This window comes from Elephas maximus, chromosome 7, assembly GCF_024166365.1.
Source record: "Elephas maximus indicus isolate mEleMax1 chromosome 7, mEleMax1 primary haplotype, whole genome shotgun sequence".
In the NCBI taxonomy this organism is placed as follows: domain Eukaryota; kingdom Metazoa; phylum Chordata; class Mammalia; order Proboscidea; family Elephantidae; genus Elephas; species Elephas maximus.
The window spans coordinates 18,175,326-18,193,707 of record NC_064825.1 but is presented as its reverse complement, the minus strand read 5'-3'; the positions used below and the strand labels follow the sequence as shown (position 1 = coordinate 18,193,707).

Below are 18,382 nucleotides of genomic sequence, written 5' to 3'. Positions count from 1 at the left end.
CTCCCTTTCTTAACTTCTCCCTCCTGTAATAATCCCCAAAACAGGGTGGCTAGGTGTCTGGTTTTGACTTGGACAATGAAACGTCTGAGCTCAAATCCCAGCTAGCCATTTCTTCCTCTCACCTGCCACATCCCATCCATCAGCAAAATCTCTCTCTTCATCTCCACCACTACCACCCCAAACCATCATCCATTTGGACTAATTTCACAGGTTCCTCATTCCAATCCTAGCTCCCCACAGACAAGGGAGGAAATCTTTTTGAAAAGTAAATCAAATCATGTGACTCTCCTCTTTAAAATTCTGCAGTGGCTTCTCACTGCATTACAATTAAATCCAAGCTCCCTAAGGGACTTCAGCAACCAATCCCCTGTGCCCCGCCCCACATCAGTAAAGCCTCACCTCCCCCCCCCCCCCCCGCATTCCTTGCCACCTTTATCACCTTCTTTTATATCAGTGCAGAGCATGGATATTCCCACCTTTCCAAAAAGCCACATGGCCAGGACAGTAGAGCAGCTCCCCTAAGCAGCCCAAAAGGCAAAGGACTCCCATCTTCTGGATCACTCCATTTTTCCCCTTTCCCTACACTCCTTCCCCTGGAAGGGACAAGGACGGGAATTTTATCAAATCAAAACAAAACAAGAGGTTCAAGGACACAGTAATACAATTATGGCGACTCTCCCATCATCATTTACGCCCTTTTCTCCCTAACTTTAAACTGAAAGGTTCTGGGTCCTTAAAAGAACTTCTGGCTAGGAGCAGGCTGTGACTGATTTTGAGTGAGAGGCTCCTCCCAGCTAATCTCGCCGCTAAGGCTGGGGTAGCAAGCACAATAACTGGTTTCCTCCTCCCAGAGCATTCATTTACCCTTTATTTTTTCAACAAAAATGTGTGCCAGACCCTTGTCAGGCACTGGGAATATGGTGGTGAGTGAAATCAGCGTTGCCCCTGCCTCCGAAGGAACTGACTTAACCCTGTGGTTGGGGAGGCGACTTGTATCAAACAGCACATAAACCAATGTAAACCTTAAACTACAGCCCCCAGGTAACTACGGAGCGCTGCTTAGGCCTGGAGGTCAAGGACTGTTCCCGGAGGAACGGAAGCCTGAGCAGGCAAAGGCAAAAATGGGCAGGAAAAGCTCTTCAGGGGGAGTGAACAGTGTACACAAAGTCCCTGTGGCAGAAGGGAGCAGAGTCAGAATGGACTGAAAAAGGTCAGTATGGCAGGATAGCAAGGAGGAACAGTTAAGGATGAAACTTTTTGAAAAAGTCCTTCTGGTGATGAAAAAAAAGCTAACATTTATTCAGTTCTAAATTTGAGCCAAGTGTTGTTTTATGTGCTTTATATGTTCTCTCATTAATCCCCACTCAGCCCCATGAAATATACTCTTAATTCTCGGTTCTATTTTTACAGACCACAGACCACCACCCATCTGTCAGTTTGTCCTACTGTGGTGGGTTGTATGTTGCTGGAAGCTCTGCCACCAGTATTCAAATACCCATTGTGGACAGGTTTCAGCAGAGCTTCCAGACAAAGACAGACTAGGAAGAAACGCCTGGCAAGCTACTTCCAAAAATTAACCAGTGAAAACCCTATAGGTCACAACAGAACATTGTCTGGTATAGTGCTGTAAGGTGAGTCCTCTCGGTTAGACGGGACTCAAAATACACAATGGCCACAACAATGGGCTCCAGCATACCAGCCACTGTGGGGATGGTGGGGCTCCGGGAGGTCATTTCATTCAGTTGTATATGGGATCACCATGAGTTGGAGGTGACTCAAGGGTGACTAACAACAATCTTTTATAGAAGGAATTATTGAGGTACAGAGAGATTAAGTACTCGCCCAAGTTCAACTAATAACGAAGCAATCTTTTTTTTTTTTTTGCTCCTTGTATCTTCCCCAGGGCATACATACTGGAGACAAAACACTGAAACTTAGAGAATCAAATCCACTGTGTCAAACCATTTATTACTGGACATTCAGGTAGTTAACTAAAATTGTCACTTTTCAACTAGTTGTTTTCGGGTCATAAAAATGTAACCATAATGAAACGTTTTGTAGGAGAGAGCTTCCTTTTTAAGAAACTGTGTCCATGTGGTTAAATCTGAGTTTAAAAAAAAACTGAAAATGCTTGGGAGTACTTTGCTGTATTTTCTAAAATTTCCACAAGAACCACATACTATTTTTATAAACAGAAAACAGAATTTTAAAAAAGTTACAGACAAGATGAAAAGGCACGGTGAATGTCAGACCCTAATTACTGCCTAACTCTAATAAGAACATCAGAAAAGGTCTCTTCCTAAGAACGTGACACATTTGTGAAAAATTATTCCTGAGGAATCTCTTATGTCTTATTCAACAAGATGGGTAAGTCATCAATTTTAGTCTGAAAGGAAGAAATCACGAAAGTCCAGAGCCAAGCCTGCCAGCTCTCTGTAAAAAAGGGAGGATTTAATGAAAAAGATAACAAAAACTGCCAAGCATTCAGATTCAGTTCATCGCTCACTCCTATTCAAACTGGAATGCAGATTCAACAAGGACCTACTGTGCACCCTTCACAGACATTATCAAAAGACAACAAGGGCCTCCTGGCTCTTCTGCCCTAGGTTTACTTTCATTTTTATTTTGTCTGACATTTTATCTTCTTATACCATCTTTTGTTTTACCTGTTAAAAAAAAAAAAAAGTATGAAAAAATCCCCCAACTTGTATTATTCTTCTCTCATTTCTGTTGCTGTTTTGTACTTCTCCATTTCTGGGATTTTTGCGTCCCTTCTCAGTTCATGTACCTTCTCCACTGTTCTCTCTTAGTCCCCACTGTTCATGCTTCCCTGGCCCCACCAAGCCTGCCCACATTCACCATGTCCTGTGTTTTCCCAGAACTCACCAAACAGGTTAGTTATGCTATCCCACCCCTCTACACCTTAACAGGACTTGCGATGCAGTTCACTGTTACACTTTTTCATTTATAGTTAACATCACAATAAATTATGGCAGCAGTTCTGGACCTGAAATGGAAGTATTCGTTTGGCTCCTAATGACAATTTTAGGATGGAGGCATGGTCCAGGAAAGAAAACGCCTGGACAGTTCCAATTTGCTATCATCTCTGCTTTCTTGGGATTGCAGAGAATACGGGGTTGCAAAGTGATTTAGAACCACCACAGAATTCTAATGCTTGAAGAGTTAACCCCCACATAAAGAAAAGAGGACCAACAGAAGTTAACTAAGTTGCCAGAATTCACATTTCCAGCCTCTTCTTCCACTGCCTGCTCTACTATGATCTTGATGTCTCAAAACACAACTCTTAAATATTTTCTTTCCTAATTTCTTACATGTTATAATGTAACTGCAGTGTAGACCTACAACTGTGTGCCAGCCTCAGTGATCTGCCTATGTTCCTTGGACACGAGAGGCTCACTTTGCCTCATGGCCTGTGTACCAGATATACAGTCCCTCTGCCTGGAATGGTCTTCCCTCCGGTATTTGTAGGGCCGGCTCCTTCCTGTCATTCAGGTCTCAGCTCAGACAACTCTACCTCAGTAAGGTCTTTCCTGACTACCCAGTCTGAAGCAACCCTTCCACATCATTCTCTAGCACGTTACCCTGTCTTATTTTTTAAATCACTATCTGAAATCATCTTGTTTAGGTGTTTGTTTACATTCTTACAGTCTGTCTTTCCCTGCCAGGATATAAACACCACAAGCGAAGGGACTTACCTGCCTTACCAGTACATGCCTTGTGCAACTAGCACTGAGTGGGAAGCCCAGTAAGTGAATGTAATATTGTATGATTTTCCCCTCCCCATTCCTTGAGACAAATCAAGATGTTGAAAATTACCAGCAATTTTTAAACGTAATCTCAAAAACATAAGTTGAGTACAATTAACAGTCTTGAGGAGTTGAAGCAGTTCTTTACCTATGAAAGAGTTCTTCAGAGTAGTTAGAGAATGGTGGTAATCTGACTCTCTTGGATTCCTCCTTTTGGGGAAGCATCCATGTGCAAGGAGAAGACTGCACCCTGAATGATACTGAGCTGTTGTTCTGGTTACTGATAAGGCCTGGTGTCCATTCTAGGTCATGTCACATTCTCTGTATTCTGACACCAAGCTCCCCATTATAAAAAAACAATCTGGGCATGTGTCTTCCTCACATCATAAAGGGTAAATTCATCTATAAACCTTAAAAGATAATCCTTCTGACTATGCATGAAAGAGGGGGAAATTATTTTCTCCATAAACTGAATGTGTGTCAAGTAAGCCCTTGCATCAAAGAATATTAAAAGTATGGCGGTTCTCAAATAACGATTCTTGTAGTTGCATAGGGTCACTATGAGTGGGAATCAACTTGACGGCACACAACAATAACAAACAATGACTATGGCATATGAAAAAATAGAACCGTTACATGTAATTCAGTGGTACAATTGGAAAGTAGCTTCAATTCTTATTTCTTTGATCTCATGGATCTAGATTATTCTGTAAGGAAAAAAAGCTATAATAATGGATAAGATTGAAGCATGGGCCAATACATGTCTGAAAACTGCACACAAACTCAAAGAAGATTAAAGAAAAAGAATAATTTTGGAAATGTCACATATTGAACGATTATATATATATATACATATATATATATTTTAGTGGTATAACCTGGTCTCTTTGGAAAAAACTCTGAGGTGATGTTTTCTTTTTTTTTTTTTCAATAAATTTCCCTGTGTTAGAAGGGGCATTTGAAATCATCCCACTAACTCTGGATCTGCTCTCTCTTGTGGCTGTTTTTAATAACTGCTTAGTTGTTGACAGTGGTGGTATTTGTTTACCGAAAAGCGGTTTTAAAGGTAAGGCTTCAGAATACAAGGGACTGGGTTTCAAATCGTGGATATGCCAAGACATACTATAGTATGATCTTGGGCAAGTTGTTTAACTGCTCTGAGTTTCGGTTTCCCCATATGTAAAACAGAGAAGTATCTACCTCATCAAGAACTGTAAGAAGTGTCCTGTATGTTGTAAGCATTCAGTAATATTAATATTCTTTTGTTATCTTTACCTCTCTCCTACCTCCTGGGTTACTTCCAAGGTAAAAGTTCAGCAGTGAACAATAGAAGCCAATAAAGGCCAACAGGAAAAAAAGCACCTGATAATCTAATAAAGTATTGAAAAAAAGAAAGAAAGAAAGAAAAAATTTCCACAGCCACCCAATGACAACCACTGTAACATTTTGGGGGTAATACATCTAGTCTTACTTCCTCAGTGAAAATATCTCTGTAGAACTAAAACCAGCATAAAATATATATCCTGACTATATACAGCAAGAGAAGAGTAGGAAAGGTGGAGATAATAAAAACAACGCAGAGGTAAACTGAGAACATGAATGAATTGGAGCTCTGGGATGTTCATGAGAACAAATACTCCATGAAGTCAGGGACCTGGTCCATTTTTGTTTCCTTTGCACCTAGACCATGTCAGCAAATTAGAGACACTCGGTAAATATTTGTTGAATAAAAGTAGAGAAAAATGGTCTATTGATAGGATCTGTGTATCTTTTTTAGTTTCTACTTCAGTCAAGTCTGAAGAATAAGAGTAGTGGGAAGATAACTAAATATTGCTTACAAGAAACATGCTTTGATAGTTAACTACTGATGTTTATGACATCAGCCTACTTTCCTGTATCTTGCCAGGCTTGTGAACTCGGAGTCCTAAGGAAAGAGTCCACTTGTCCCAACTAAAAGCACAAGGGGCCTCACTGATTGAACAGGGAAGCAAGATGGTGGGTTGAAGTCTAATGGATGGCTGAAATATAAGTAGGGTCTCCTTAGTGTTAGTCAAGGTGGCAATAGCTGACCAGGTTACAGTGACTTATTTCACCAGTAAGACCAGCAGATTTACATATTCATGTTTCATACCTACAGGCAGAAACCAAAACCTAAGGGCACATGAACCACAGCTAAGAATGTACTTCAAAACCAGGGCTTCAAACCACTTTGAACCTCTGCTAGAATTCACATTTCTAACAAGTTCCCAGGAAGTTATACATAACAATCACCTGTGAATCTTGTTAAACTGTAGATTCTGATTCAGTATATCTGGAGTAGAAATGCAAATTCTTGGTAGAGAACTTGTTAGAAACGCAAATTCTCAGCAAGGATTCGAATTGGAATGAGCTGGTTCAAAGCCCTGTTCAAAACTGATAGTATGAAATTCAAATAGTTTTAGAACTTATTCTCACTTTCGCTAGACTGAGAAAGACAATTAATGAACTATCATTTATAAAGGGTCTTGATGGGTGGGGCTTGAGGGTAGGCTTTAAGGATTCATGAATGAGTAACTCACGGTTAAGGCTGGTTAGTACAGAAGTTTTACATGTACTTTCCTGGCTGTTATTACTTTTATGTACCTTAGACAGATGAAAATCTGTTCTTGAACATTTTTAAACTCACCTGGTGAGCTGGCACTGGAATTTTGTGGAACCACAGAATTGTTTTGGCTTGTAGACTCTATAAAAATAAAGAAATATCCTGTTATGAAAGCTCACTTATGTTTAATCAAGAACATCGGCAATATGTTCCTTTCTGCTCCGAGGTGGTGATGGTATGGAGGAGGGAAGACTATTCCACAGCAAGGTCTACTTTTGCCACTGTTGCTATGAATCATACCTTGAGCCTGCCAGTAAATGTGGGACTGTGTTATTGGATTCTTCCAGAGAGAAAACACTGAATTGATGCAACAAACACACAGTGCTTACTAGGTGCCAGGTCTTGACTGGGTGCAACAGCTTTGCCAAAGTTCACTCACCCACATGAAGACACAGTGATTGGTGATAGATAACTGATTTCTGCTACTGATACCCTGTTCTTCTAATTGGAGTGGGTTGGGTCATCCAGAAAGGAGTCCCTTCTACTCGTGCGTGGCCCTAATCTTGCACCACCAACATCCCTAACTTCATACAACCCAGAGAAGATGAAAAAAACCAAACCAAACCCATAGCATCGAGTCAATCCCAACTCATAGCAACCCTATAGAGAAGATGAAGTGGATGGGATTTTCATTTTTAATTGTAAGCCTTCTCAGTATGATTCTTTTAATTTTTAACTAGTACCTTAAGATTTGGAAAAGATTTAGAAGAATTCTATGTGTAGGTTAAGCAACTTTTCAGAGTGGTTTATTCACCCTGAAGTCTTTGTAATGGGAGATTAAATACAAAAACCAAGAGAGCAAATGTATCTTTGTGTATTTTTCACAAAGATGAACTCCTTCCCTGCAAAAATCTCCTCAGAGTACAAAGAAAAATAAACATTAACTTTTAAGGATCAATTTGTATTGCTGGTGCAAATTTCTTCCTCTTGATTGAACTATAATTCATTGATCACATTAGGATACTGTATAAAGATTAAATTTTAAAAAGATAAAAGTCAGACTATACAGATGTATTTGGCATCAGTTATCAAGTAACTGCCAACATCCTGAAGTGTTCACTATACATATGTTACCTGCACTAGCTCATCTAACACTCCCAACAACTCCGTTGGGGTTCTGTTTTGTAGTAAACGGAACTAAGCCCCAGAGAAGGCCACCGAGCTAGTAAGTGGCTGAGTCTGGATTTGGACCAGGCTGTTTGATTCCAAAGCCTGTACATGTTAGTGCCAAAATGAAACTGTTGATTTTCTACTATCAACCTACTCCTCCCCCAGCCTTCCCAGTTGTTGTATTACCAGTTGCTCAACCCCAAAACCTAGAGGTCAACCTTTGATTCCTCCCTCTTCCTCACCCCACTCTTCCCACCGTCCAATCCATTAGCTGAATTAGCAGGTGACTTCAGCTTCACTCCCCGAATTGCTCTAGAATCCATCCTCCTACCTCTATCACCACTTGCCATCATCTTTTGCCTGAACTACTGCAAGAGTCTCCTGATTTTGTCTCCTTGCAGTTGTCACTCTTGCAAGAAATGATTTCTTGACTTCTTGGCAATCTATCTGAAGCCACCTCAAACCTGGGGCTTTTCAGTTTCAAAAGTCAATAAAGTCTCTTCTTTCCCTTAGTTGTTCAAGGTGAGCTTCTGTCACTTATCACCAAGAGTCCTGACTAATAAGCTCACCTTCCCTTGTATCTTCCATTGCACTACTACAATCTATTCTGTGTGCTGATGTGCTGACTTATTATTCATAGTCTTCCCCCTCCCCCAACGGGATATCTACAAAACTGTGCAGCACACTGGGAAGGATACTTTGAAAGAATGTTAACTATGTTTTTATCTTCTACAATATTCTGGACAATGGCAGTATTGTGAAATAAGAGACCTACCAGTATCTACTTTAACAGCCAATCATAATCTAACGTGGCTTAGTGGTGAAATGGTTAATTGAGAATTTGGATTCTGGGCTCTGAAATCAAATATGTATCAGGTAATTTACTCTGGATAAGTGAGATAACTTCTAAGCCTCGGCTTCCTATTCTATTAAATAGAGATAATAATGCAAGGATTCAGTGGGATGGTATATGGAACTCAGTTACCCTGGGGTGCCTAGGAAGAGCCCAGTAAAAATTAGCTATATAAGTTCTTGCATGGCTGTTAAAAATCACAATACTTCATAATGATACTTTAAACAGGGTACACACTATATGAAGTTCTGAACATTCTTGTAGACTACAACATTTCCTTGCTTTTTTGAGAAATCCTGCATACAACCCTCTTTTACTCTAGTTTCAAGGTGACATTAGTCTGTAGAAATGGATTCCAGCTCACACTGGCTGCACTAGTTCATGAAATCAGGGCTCTCCTATAATGGAGCATTCCAAGTTTTCCAAATAGCACTAACCTCTAGTGAGACATTAAGTAATAAACAGAAGAGTAGAACACTGAGAGTTAAAATAGGACAAAAAAAAAAAAAATCTGTGCTATGAGGGCAAAAGAAAAAAAGGAAGGACAATCACGCTATTTCTCAAATCAGTAATTCATTAGAGAAACAGTAAAAAACGGCTACTTTCACAAAGCAACAACAAAAAAAGAGAGACCTTGCCCCATAAATACTGGTATGAAACTAGCACCAAGATACACTGTTCATTCCAGATTGTCCACTTTTACAATAAAACATCTAATAAGAGTATTGAGAATATGATGGATATAATTTTACTGATCATTTTTTCCTTAAATGATCTCAAAATTAGGCCTGCGAAGCTGGTTAGTCATGTGTCCAATTTAGCAAAACATCGTTATTGTCCAATTCACCCAGATTATTCTAGCAAAAGCAGGTGGTGTGTCTGAGTTCACTAGTTTTGCAAACTGTCTTCTTTGTCTCTTGCTGTATAAACTAATCTAAGGATATATAAAGAGCTGGATAGGAGGAATTTAAAACAATAAAAGACTTGATTCACTTAAAGTAACTTATCCTAGTTTACAGACTATTACCCAGTGACCCTATAATAGCTGACAAAATGAAAACAGAATTTGCGCGGCAAACCCCAGCTTTCTGGCCTTACCCAAAATACTTTTTAAAGTCCCCAAAGGGCCAAAAGCCTTAAGGGAAACAAAACCCCCACACAGAAAAGGAAACGTCAAAATCATATTTTCATGAACTTATTGACGACGTACTGGGCTCCAGACGATGGTGCAGCTGTGATCTTAAAAAGCTGCATAGCTGACACATACGTGCCACGACCTGTGTTTATGGCACACGAGGGGACCTGGAGCACCCTTTATAAGGGCATAAGCCTCACCTGAGACCCGGAGAGCAGGGAGGGCTCCCGAAAGGCTCCCAACAAGCTACACTAGCCTCGAAGTCGTCCTGAAGTCTTAAGTTTAAGCGTCAAGGGGACCTTAGGACTGTAAATCATTTGGATGATATTACACAATTAGGCGCTGAAATGCCAGGAAGAAGGGGCGTCTGAAAGCTTCTCCAACTACCTGGTAGACATGTTTCTGCAAGAATCGGTAGACATATTTTCAACCCATTTAATCTTGTTTACAAAAGGAACCCTTGGGCAAACTCGAACCTCCCAGGAAACATTAACTTTTGGGAAAGGTTATAAAAACTAACTTGAGCTCTCGGCTGACGCCCAGTCCTTCGGATAACAACAGGTTATACGCACTACCGCTTGGGTTGCGACCGCCGCATCCAGAAAAACTCTGGAGAAGGGCCCCGGGGGAGGTGGGAGACCGGCCCCAGCATCAGGTTCCCTCGGTCCCGTGCGGCCACCTCCAGGTCTGTCCCGTGCAGACACGCAGAACTTTCCGCATGAGATTCCAACTTGGAAACCCTGGCCTCGGCAGCGCGCTTCCTCCCGGAGGGGACTCGCGACCCTCGCAGCCACTTACCCGCCAGCCCTGTGCTGTTCATGGCGGTCCCCAGCAGCGGTAGCACCTGCAGCGCCCCCAGGAGCAGCGCGGCCCAGGCTTCTCGCGCGCCGAGTCTCATTGTTCCGAGGGCAGGACGCGGCAGCCGCGTGGGTCCCAACCCGAGGTGGCGGCGGCGAGAGCTGCTCCTCCAGACTCCCGGCGCCCTCTCCGCGTCCCCTCCGCCGCACAAGACTTCCCTCCCCGCCTGCCCCCCGAATGACCAAATAGGGCGCGGGAGCCGGGTCCGGAGGGGGCGTCGCACGCCGAGCCTGGCAGCGGGGACGGGGCGGGGCCAGGATGGCGGGGACGAGACCGGCGTGCAGGGGCCGAGTTTGCGCTTCTGAGCGTGGTGACTCTTACCACGCCCTCCCCGGCTGATGCGCCGCGGCGAGGCTCGGAGAGAGCTAGTGGTGTCCTTTACGTTCCGAAGTGGCAGATTTGTTCTCTCAGATAAAAGCGAGCGCCCCTACCCCTCCGGATACTGAGCAGCGCCGGCTTCTGCTCGGCCCGGAAGGAAGTCTTTGAAGAGTATTTTCCAAGTGGGGGACTAGGGTGCGTGCGACTTTGAGTGAGAAGGGGAAAGTTGCAGATGGCCTAGAGGAAGAGGACGGTCTGGCAGAGTGGATGGGATTCCCTCTGAAGGGTCCTGGGCCTTCAGAACTTCTTAGGTGACCCAGCCTAAGGGGAATGTGTTGTTAGCTGCCCTCAGTTTGGTCCCCAACTCATGGCGACCCCATGCACAACAAGATGAGACTGCTGTGATCCGTAGGGTTTTAATTGACAGATTTGGGGAAGTGGATCACCGGGCCTTTGGTCATAGTCCTTCTTCGTTTGGAAGCCGAACTGAAAGCTGTTCAGCATCACTTCAACTTGCAACTCCCCACTGACAGATGAGTGGTGGCAGCACTTGAGATGCACTGGCCTGGAATTGAACACAACCTCTACAAATTCATTGCTGAAGTTTTTGGGTAGATCAAACATCCACTATCTCCATACCCCCAAATTGTACCTCGTCCTTTCACCATTCTTTTTTCCTGGAAAAAGACACGTTCCCTGCCATGAGAAATGAGTGAAGTGGAGGGGTTTGTAGTTATTCACAAGAAGGTATGGCCTCCAGGCCCTGACGTCCAAGTCTGACCTAGTCCTTTCTCTCCTTGGTCTGCTGTCCTAGTTCATATGGAATAATGTTTTAGAACAGTGTTTTATAAGTCCTTCTTAAGTCCTTAGAGCCAATAGTACTCAGCTTGTCTTGGCTTGCAGTATTTTAAAGTCTGAATTTTAATTCTGCTCAGAACATTGAAGTGGCACATAGCATCTTGTGGTGGATGTGGGAGAACAACCAAGATCCAGCCCTGGTTTGCGTGGGAACCCTCAGCTGATGTGGAAGACAGAAAGTTCTAGTGCATTGAAAATACTTGGAAGCCCACACCCGCGATGCTCTAAAAGTTGCATTACTTTGCCATGTGACTCAGATTTTATGATCTGAAGGCCACAACATCGCAGTTAAGTTGCCCGAAATTTGTCGTGAGAGATAGTACTTTCTGATCTCACACAAACCTATCAGCATGGGCATGACCAACCATAGAGATTAACTGGCACAATCTGTTCTAAATTTAAGAAAACTTCTATCATGGATTCAGCCAACCCGCCTGCAAATACTCTCTGGCATCTACTGCCTGCAAAAGCAAGCGCTGCACATTTCGCTTTTGGTTACTCTGTTTCTTTGTAGACTCTTATTTAGGGATAAATTGTTGTGGTGCCTACCTAGTCCATTATCCAAGTATTTCATAACTCAGGCCTAACCTGTCTTTCTAGCCTTTGTTCTGCTGTACTTTGCCCTGGAGAACAATGATGGAAGCACGGGAGCTTTCTTACTGCTCATACACAGGGGTGCGATCAGACCTACTGACAGTTGCGTACTACACTCTCTCTTCCATTCTCTTCACCAGCCCGCACCTAATTGTTCCTTTAAGGCTCCATATATGTCTACACTGGGAATCTGCAGTGGAATAAGGGGTATCTCCAACAGTGAAATAAGACAGTGGAAGACAAGATATCTAGTTGGCAGTTTCACCTGGTACTGACCTTAATGGAGATTCCCTCAGTTCTGTTCTTTTCTGGGGTCTGATTCCTATACCCTGGGTGGGAGTGGGTGTACCCAACTTGCTTTGGTAGTAATACAGTACAATACTGAAGGTTGGCCATGTTTTCTCTAGTCTGGGGGTAAGGAAAAGGACAGGGAACTGTGTCCCTTCTGCCATCTTAGAAATCTCTATGGGAGGTCAGGGCTCCCTGAGAAAAGATCTAGCCCCAGTTTTGTCAGAGGTTTTGCCCCCATCACTGTATCAACATTGTACTTTGGGGACACACACACACACACAAAAAAAAACCAGCATGGGCAGCCTATGGCAGTCTAGCTCTTCCTTACCTTTCCAACCTTGCATCTGGATCCCTCTTTACAACCTCACCAGCCCACTCCAGGTTCTCCAAACATGCAAAGGACTTCCATACCCTAATGCCCTTGTTCCTATTCTTCTTTTTGCTCAAGATGCCCTCTGACCTCTTCTGGACAATTTTCACTCATGTCTCAAGATTCTATTCATAGCTCACCTTCTACCCAACCCTCTGGGTAGATTTTAATGCTTTTTGCCCTCTGCCTGGAATTCTTTCCTTCTGTGCTCTCCAAATTCCCATTATCCTTCCAGATCCAACTCCAGCGTCGTTTTCTTTGCAGAATTTTCAGAAAACTCTAACAGAAAAAGGGGGAAAAAGTTGCTTTCGAGTTGAATCTGACTCATGGTGATCCCATGTGCCTGAGTGGAACTGTGTTCCATAGGGTTTGCAATAACGGATTTTTTAGAATTAGATCACCAGGCCCTTCTTCTGAGGCATCTCTGGGTGGACTCAAACCTTTAACCTTTCAGTTAACAGCTGAGCGCATTAACTGTTTGCACTACCCAGGGACACAGATCTACCTGTCCCGTAGAGTTAGACCCCAATGAGTGGTTTAAAAGTGTGTTGGCTTCTAGATAGGAATGGTAGAAATTGCTTCTATTATGACTATACAAGATACAGATATCATGTTTCCCTACTGAAACATGCTATAAAACCCGAAATACCAAACCTATTGCCACTGAGTCGATTCCTACTCGTAACAACCCTACATCCCACAGTAAATTTTTACTCACATAAAAGAAAGATGTGATAGAGGAAGACTCACCTGGTTTGATTTCACATGTAATTACCTTCTTCTTGTTGATTGCTGTTGAGTCAATTTCAACTCATAGTGGCCCCATGTGACAGAGTAGAACTGTCCCATAGGGTCTTCTAGGCTGTGATCTTTACGGGAGCAGATCATCAGGTCTTCCTCCTGTGGAGCCACTGGGTGGATTTCAACCTCCAACCTTTTGGTTAGCAGCCCAGCACTTAACCATTGCGAGTTACCTTCTAGATATGTATAAATCAGTCAGTTGATAAATCAATATTTACATAAGGAAAGAAGCAGAATCTGCCTGGCTTTGAGATTGTGAATAAGGCAAGGCAGTGGAAAGATTTAACAAAAGATTATACATTGGCCGGTGTCCATTTCCCGGATTCTGCCAATTTCCTTTCTAAACTTGCATTTTAGCAGTGACAACATGTTATAAATTGTGGTTAAGTCTTCACAGTGAAGGTTGATCTGTTCAGTTTCTTCTCCCTTTTCCTTCTACTTCCTTCCCCCTGCATTCTAGAGCCCCTAGTTCTCTTGCACATTTTTCTTCCCTTTCCTTTTAGTTTTTCCTCCATGTTTCATTCATCAGAGTCCAATCTCTGGCCAGACTATGAAGTTATTCAATTAATCAATGAGAATTTATTGGGTATCTATTTTGTGTTCGGAAACCCTGGTGGTGTAGTGGTTAAGAGCGACGGCTGCTAAGCAAAAAGTTGTGTTTGAATCCACCAGGTGCTTGGAGCCCTGGTGGCACAATGGGTAAGCGTTTGGCTGCTAACTGACAGGTTGGTCGTTGATGGTTAAAACTTGCCCCGTGGCTCTGTGGGAGAAAAGACCTGGCAGTCTGCTCCCTGCAGCCTAGAAACCCCTACAGAGCAGTTCTGCTTTATGCATGGGGTCACTATGAGTAGAAATTGACTCAATGGCACCTAACAGCAATTTTGTGTTCAACATTTTATGGGATTCTCAGATTAAGACAGTGAAAGTAGAAATAAACAAAAACCTGCTCTGACAGAGATTACACTAGAGGGTCCCGGACAGAGCTGGAGATAAATGTAGAACAAAATTCTAACTCACAAAAAAGGACCAGGCTTACTGGTCTGACCAAGACTGGAAAAACACCAAGAGTATGGTCCCCAGACACCGTTTTAACTCAGCACTGAAGTCATTCTTGAGGTTCACTCTTCAGCCAAAGATTAGACAGACCCATAAAAGAAAAGAAGACTAAATGGTCACATCAACCCAGGGGTAAGGATTAGAAGGCAGGAGGGGACAGGAAAGCTGGTAATGGGGAACCCGAGGTCAAGAAGGGCAGAGTGTTGACAGGTGGTGGGTTGGCAACCAATGTCACAAAACAATATATGTATTAATTGTTTAATGAGAAAATAATTTGCTCTGTAAACCTTCATCTAAAGCACAATTAAAAAAAAAAAACTCAAATAAAACAAAAACCAACTAAAGGTAAAAAAAAAAAGAGAAAGAACAATGAAATTCTACACAATTTCATTTTCCTTTTAAAACAAGGAGATCAGAGAAGAAAGACTTCTGGGTGGATCGAAATTTTTAAGGGATGACTTCTGAAAAGGGGTTGAGGACTGTGTTTGAATCCTAAGAATTTGGCTGGCTGATGGTGAGTTTTCAGTGTCCTTTCTGGACAGGATTATGTGGCACTATAAGGACAGTGGAGCCCTGGTGATGCAGTGGATAAGAGCTTGCCTGTTAACCAAAAGGTTGGCAGTTTGAATCCACCAGCTGCTCCTTGAAAACCCTATGGGGCTGTTCTACTCTGTCTTATAGGGTCACTGTGAGTTGGAATCGAGTGGATGGCAATAGGTTTTTTGATATGAGGACAGTAGGAAGATGAGAGGTCTGAGTTCAGAGTTTCCTATCAGTGGGTGTAGAGAAACCCCATGGACCTTTCCACTGTTCAGTCCCAGGTTGTTTATCAGCTTCTACTTTGGCTTTTTTTTTCTTTGTTTCTTTCTTTCTTTTCTATAGGAAGCTACAGGGATTCAGTCTACTTTTCCTTTGATTTAGCTATCACCTACCTTATCCTTTCATGTGGAGTTTGTTATAAGTCTCCAGGCCATTCTTCCTTGCTGCACGAGCACTTTCCATATCTAGGGTTTCATTGCCTATCACAGCGGGGAAACTGACAGATAAAATAGCTATTGTGGTGCAGTTAAAATGAATTCTGAAATCTAATAAAGTTCTCAGGATCTTGATCTCTGCTGAATATTTCCTGTCTCTCATCTAAGAACTGGAAGAGCAAGGCTCTCCATCCATTCAGTCAAAGAAAGTTTGAACTTTTACCATTCATTCTCTCTTCTAGGCAAAGCTTACATGGTGGCAGAAAAACAAGTTAAAAAAAAAAAAAACACAAGAAACAGCTAGAAATAAGTGTTACTGATTCTGACTTATGGTGACCCATGTGTGCTCCAAAGGTTTCCATGGCCATGACCTTTTGGAAGCAGATCAACAGGCCTGCCTTCCAAAGCGCCTCCTGGTGGATTTGAACCACCGACATTTCGGCTAGTAGTCCAGTGCTTAACCATTGGTACCGCCCAGGGACTCCTTTTCTTTAAGTAGGTAACAGTTCAAACTGATACGTTAAAGAGAAGTCCCATGAAAACCAGGGGAATTACATTTCAACAAGCATGATATGTTGGGGAATAGAAAGGAAGCCAATGTAGCTAAAGCTTAGTGAGTAAACAGAGAAGTACAAGGTAAGGTCAGGAGCCATATCTTGCAAAGCTTTGAAGGTAAGGAGTTTAGAGTTTGTTTTAAATATGATGGGAAGCCATTGGAGAGTTCGGGCATGATATGATACAGTATATTTTAAAAAGATCACTTTGGATTCTATAGAGAGGAACAAAAGTAAAAACATGGAGACTAGTTAGGAGGTTGTTGTTTGGTGGTTTGAACTAGGGTGGAAGTAGTGAAAACGGAAGAAGTGAATGGATATGGGATGTGGATTGAAGGTGAAGCGAACAGGATTTACTAATAAATCAGATGTTTTTAGTGGTTGAGGGAAAGAGAAGTTAAGGATGACTCTTCCGTTTGTGGCTTGAGCAACTGGGTGAGTGGTAGCTCCATATTCCATACCCTGGAGTACTCAGGCACTTTCTGAACTCTGTCCTTTCATCTCTCTGTCATAACTGAATTTCTTAGAGCAGTCTCCATACAGAAAAAACCAAGGTAGAAAAAATAAATATCTACCGATAGCTACATGATCAAGGTGGTAATTAAGCAGTATTGGATGTTACGTTCTAAGTGTACTTTCATCGGGAGGAACACACTTTAGGTGTTACCTGGACTGAGCAGAGCGGGGGGAATAAGAAATATAGTTAAATAATGAAACTGGTTTCTGGACTCCTTATAGCGTTTAGGAAATAAAACAGTCCTGGCCAGTATAGGGTCGCTATGAGTTGGAATAGACTCAACGGCAACAAGTTTAGGTTTTTTTTTTTTGGCAAGTAAAAACCCCTTCATACCAATGTAAAAGAGAGAGAGAGCACAATTTTAATATTGGGTAAGGGTTAGCAGAGATAACTTGTGTTGGGTAGAAAGTGACTACAAACTCTGGAGAGAATTACACACAAATTTATACAGAAAAGTAGAAGAGAGAACAATTAAAACTTTTCTTATCTCCTTGTGATTGTCTCATGTACATGTTATGAGAGACCTCTGGGCTGATTTCAGAAGTGTTTACAGTTCCAAGGGTCAGAAGGCCCTGACCTTTTTGGTTGTACCTTTTTATCAGGCCTGTTATGGTCTCAGAGAGACGCCCTGCAGTGGGGAGTATGGGTAAGGCAGTGGCCACCCTCCTCAAAGAAGATTTCATCACTTTATCCTTAGAAATGCCACATATTTTTTTCCAAAGACCTTTCACGTAGCCTACCCCAAATAAATAATACGTAAGGATTTCACAGTGTAATGAGGATAAAAGTAAGGACGGTAGGTTATAAGCATTTGTGATCTTCTCTCGCTGCCCCCCTCCCACCCCAGCCCTAACTCCTGTGTCTCTTTCCAAGGCAGTGGCTGAGTGTGCTACCTCAGTTCCTGGGCTTTCAAGATGCAGAATCTGAGACTCAGATAGAGGGCCAAACCTGGGAGTAGTGATATGAAATTTCTGATTTCTGGCTTCTCCTGAAAGATTTGGTAACCAGATCCGCCCTCTCAATCAGCTGGTGTTAGGAAATAGCTGTTCTCCTAAGGTAGTATATGTTGTTTCCAAACAGTCCCATTCCTTCCCTCCAGTCCTTATTGTCTTATTCCCAGCTGGCCTCATTAATTCCTCTTACTTGCTTGTGCCTGTGGCATTAAGTTTGTGACCCCTGGGATAACACAACCATTAAGTACATTGTTTCTGAGAGCCCTATGCTTGGATTGTCAATTTCTTCGAAGTGTTAAAGAAATTAGTTTTTAATTCCTTTCTTATACCTCATCTTCAGCATGGAAATAACTGTTCTGTGCTACCACGTTGGGTTTCAGGCTTCTGCAACTGGTACAAATATTTGTGAACATGGCGTTCTTAAGAATACTTTAAAAAATAAATTACTCATGTATACAGTTCCTCAAATTTCTGTCACTGTTTCCTGTAATATTTAAACATTTTATAACGATTCTTAAGGCCTAATTCATATTGGTTTTATTTTTTCTTTCAAAAAAAGCCAAAAATATTACATTAGTATTGAAAGAATTTGAAACATACACAGAAATATATAAAATAAAAAAGAAAAGTACTTTCTGTTTCACTTCCCCAGGGGGAACTGTAGTTAGCAGTTGGGTGTTTTTCTTTCCAGAGCTTTGACTTTGTTTGACTGTTTTTGCAAATACAGTTATG

General features: G+C 42.2%; 1 protein-coding gene across 1 annotated transcript in view; it reads right to left on the bottom strand.

Annotated features, from left to right (window-relative positions):
• The window catches only part of TMEM123 (transmembrane protein 123), a 54,127-nt gene extending 36,064 nt beyond the window's left edge, over positions 1-18,063 (bottom strand). The window contains exons 1-3 of the mRNA XM_049889677.1: positions 17,980-18,063; positions 10,305-10,791; positions 6,433-6,489 (exon numbers count right to left, since the gene is read on the bottom strand). Coding sequence (XP_049745634.1) covers positions 6,433-6,489; positions 10,305-10,791; positions 17,980-18,063 — 628 coding nt within the window. The remainder of the gene's footprint in view (positions 1-6,432; positions 6,490-10,304; positions 10,792-17,979) is intronic.
• Between the last annotated feature and the right edge of the window lie 319 nt (positions 18,064-18,382).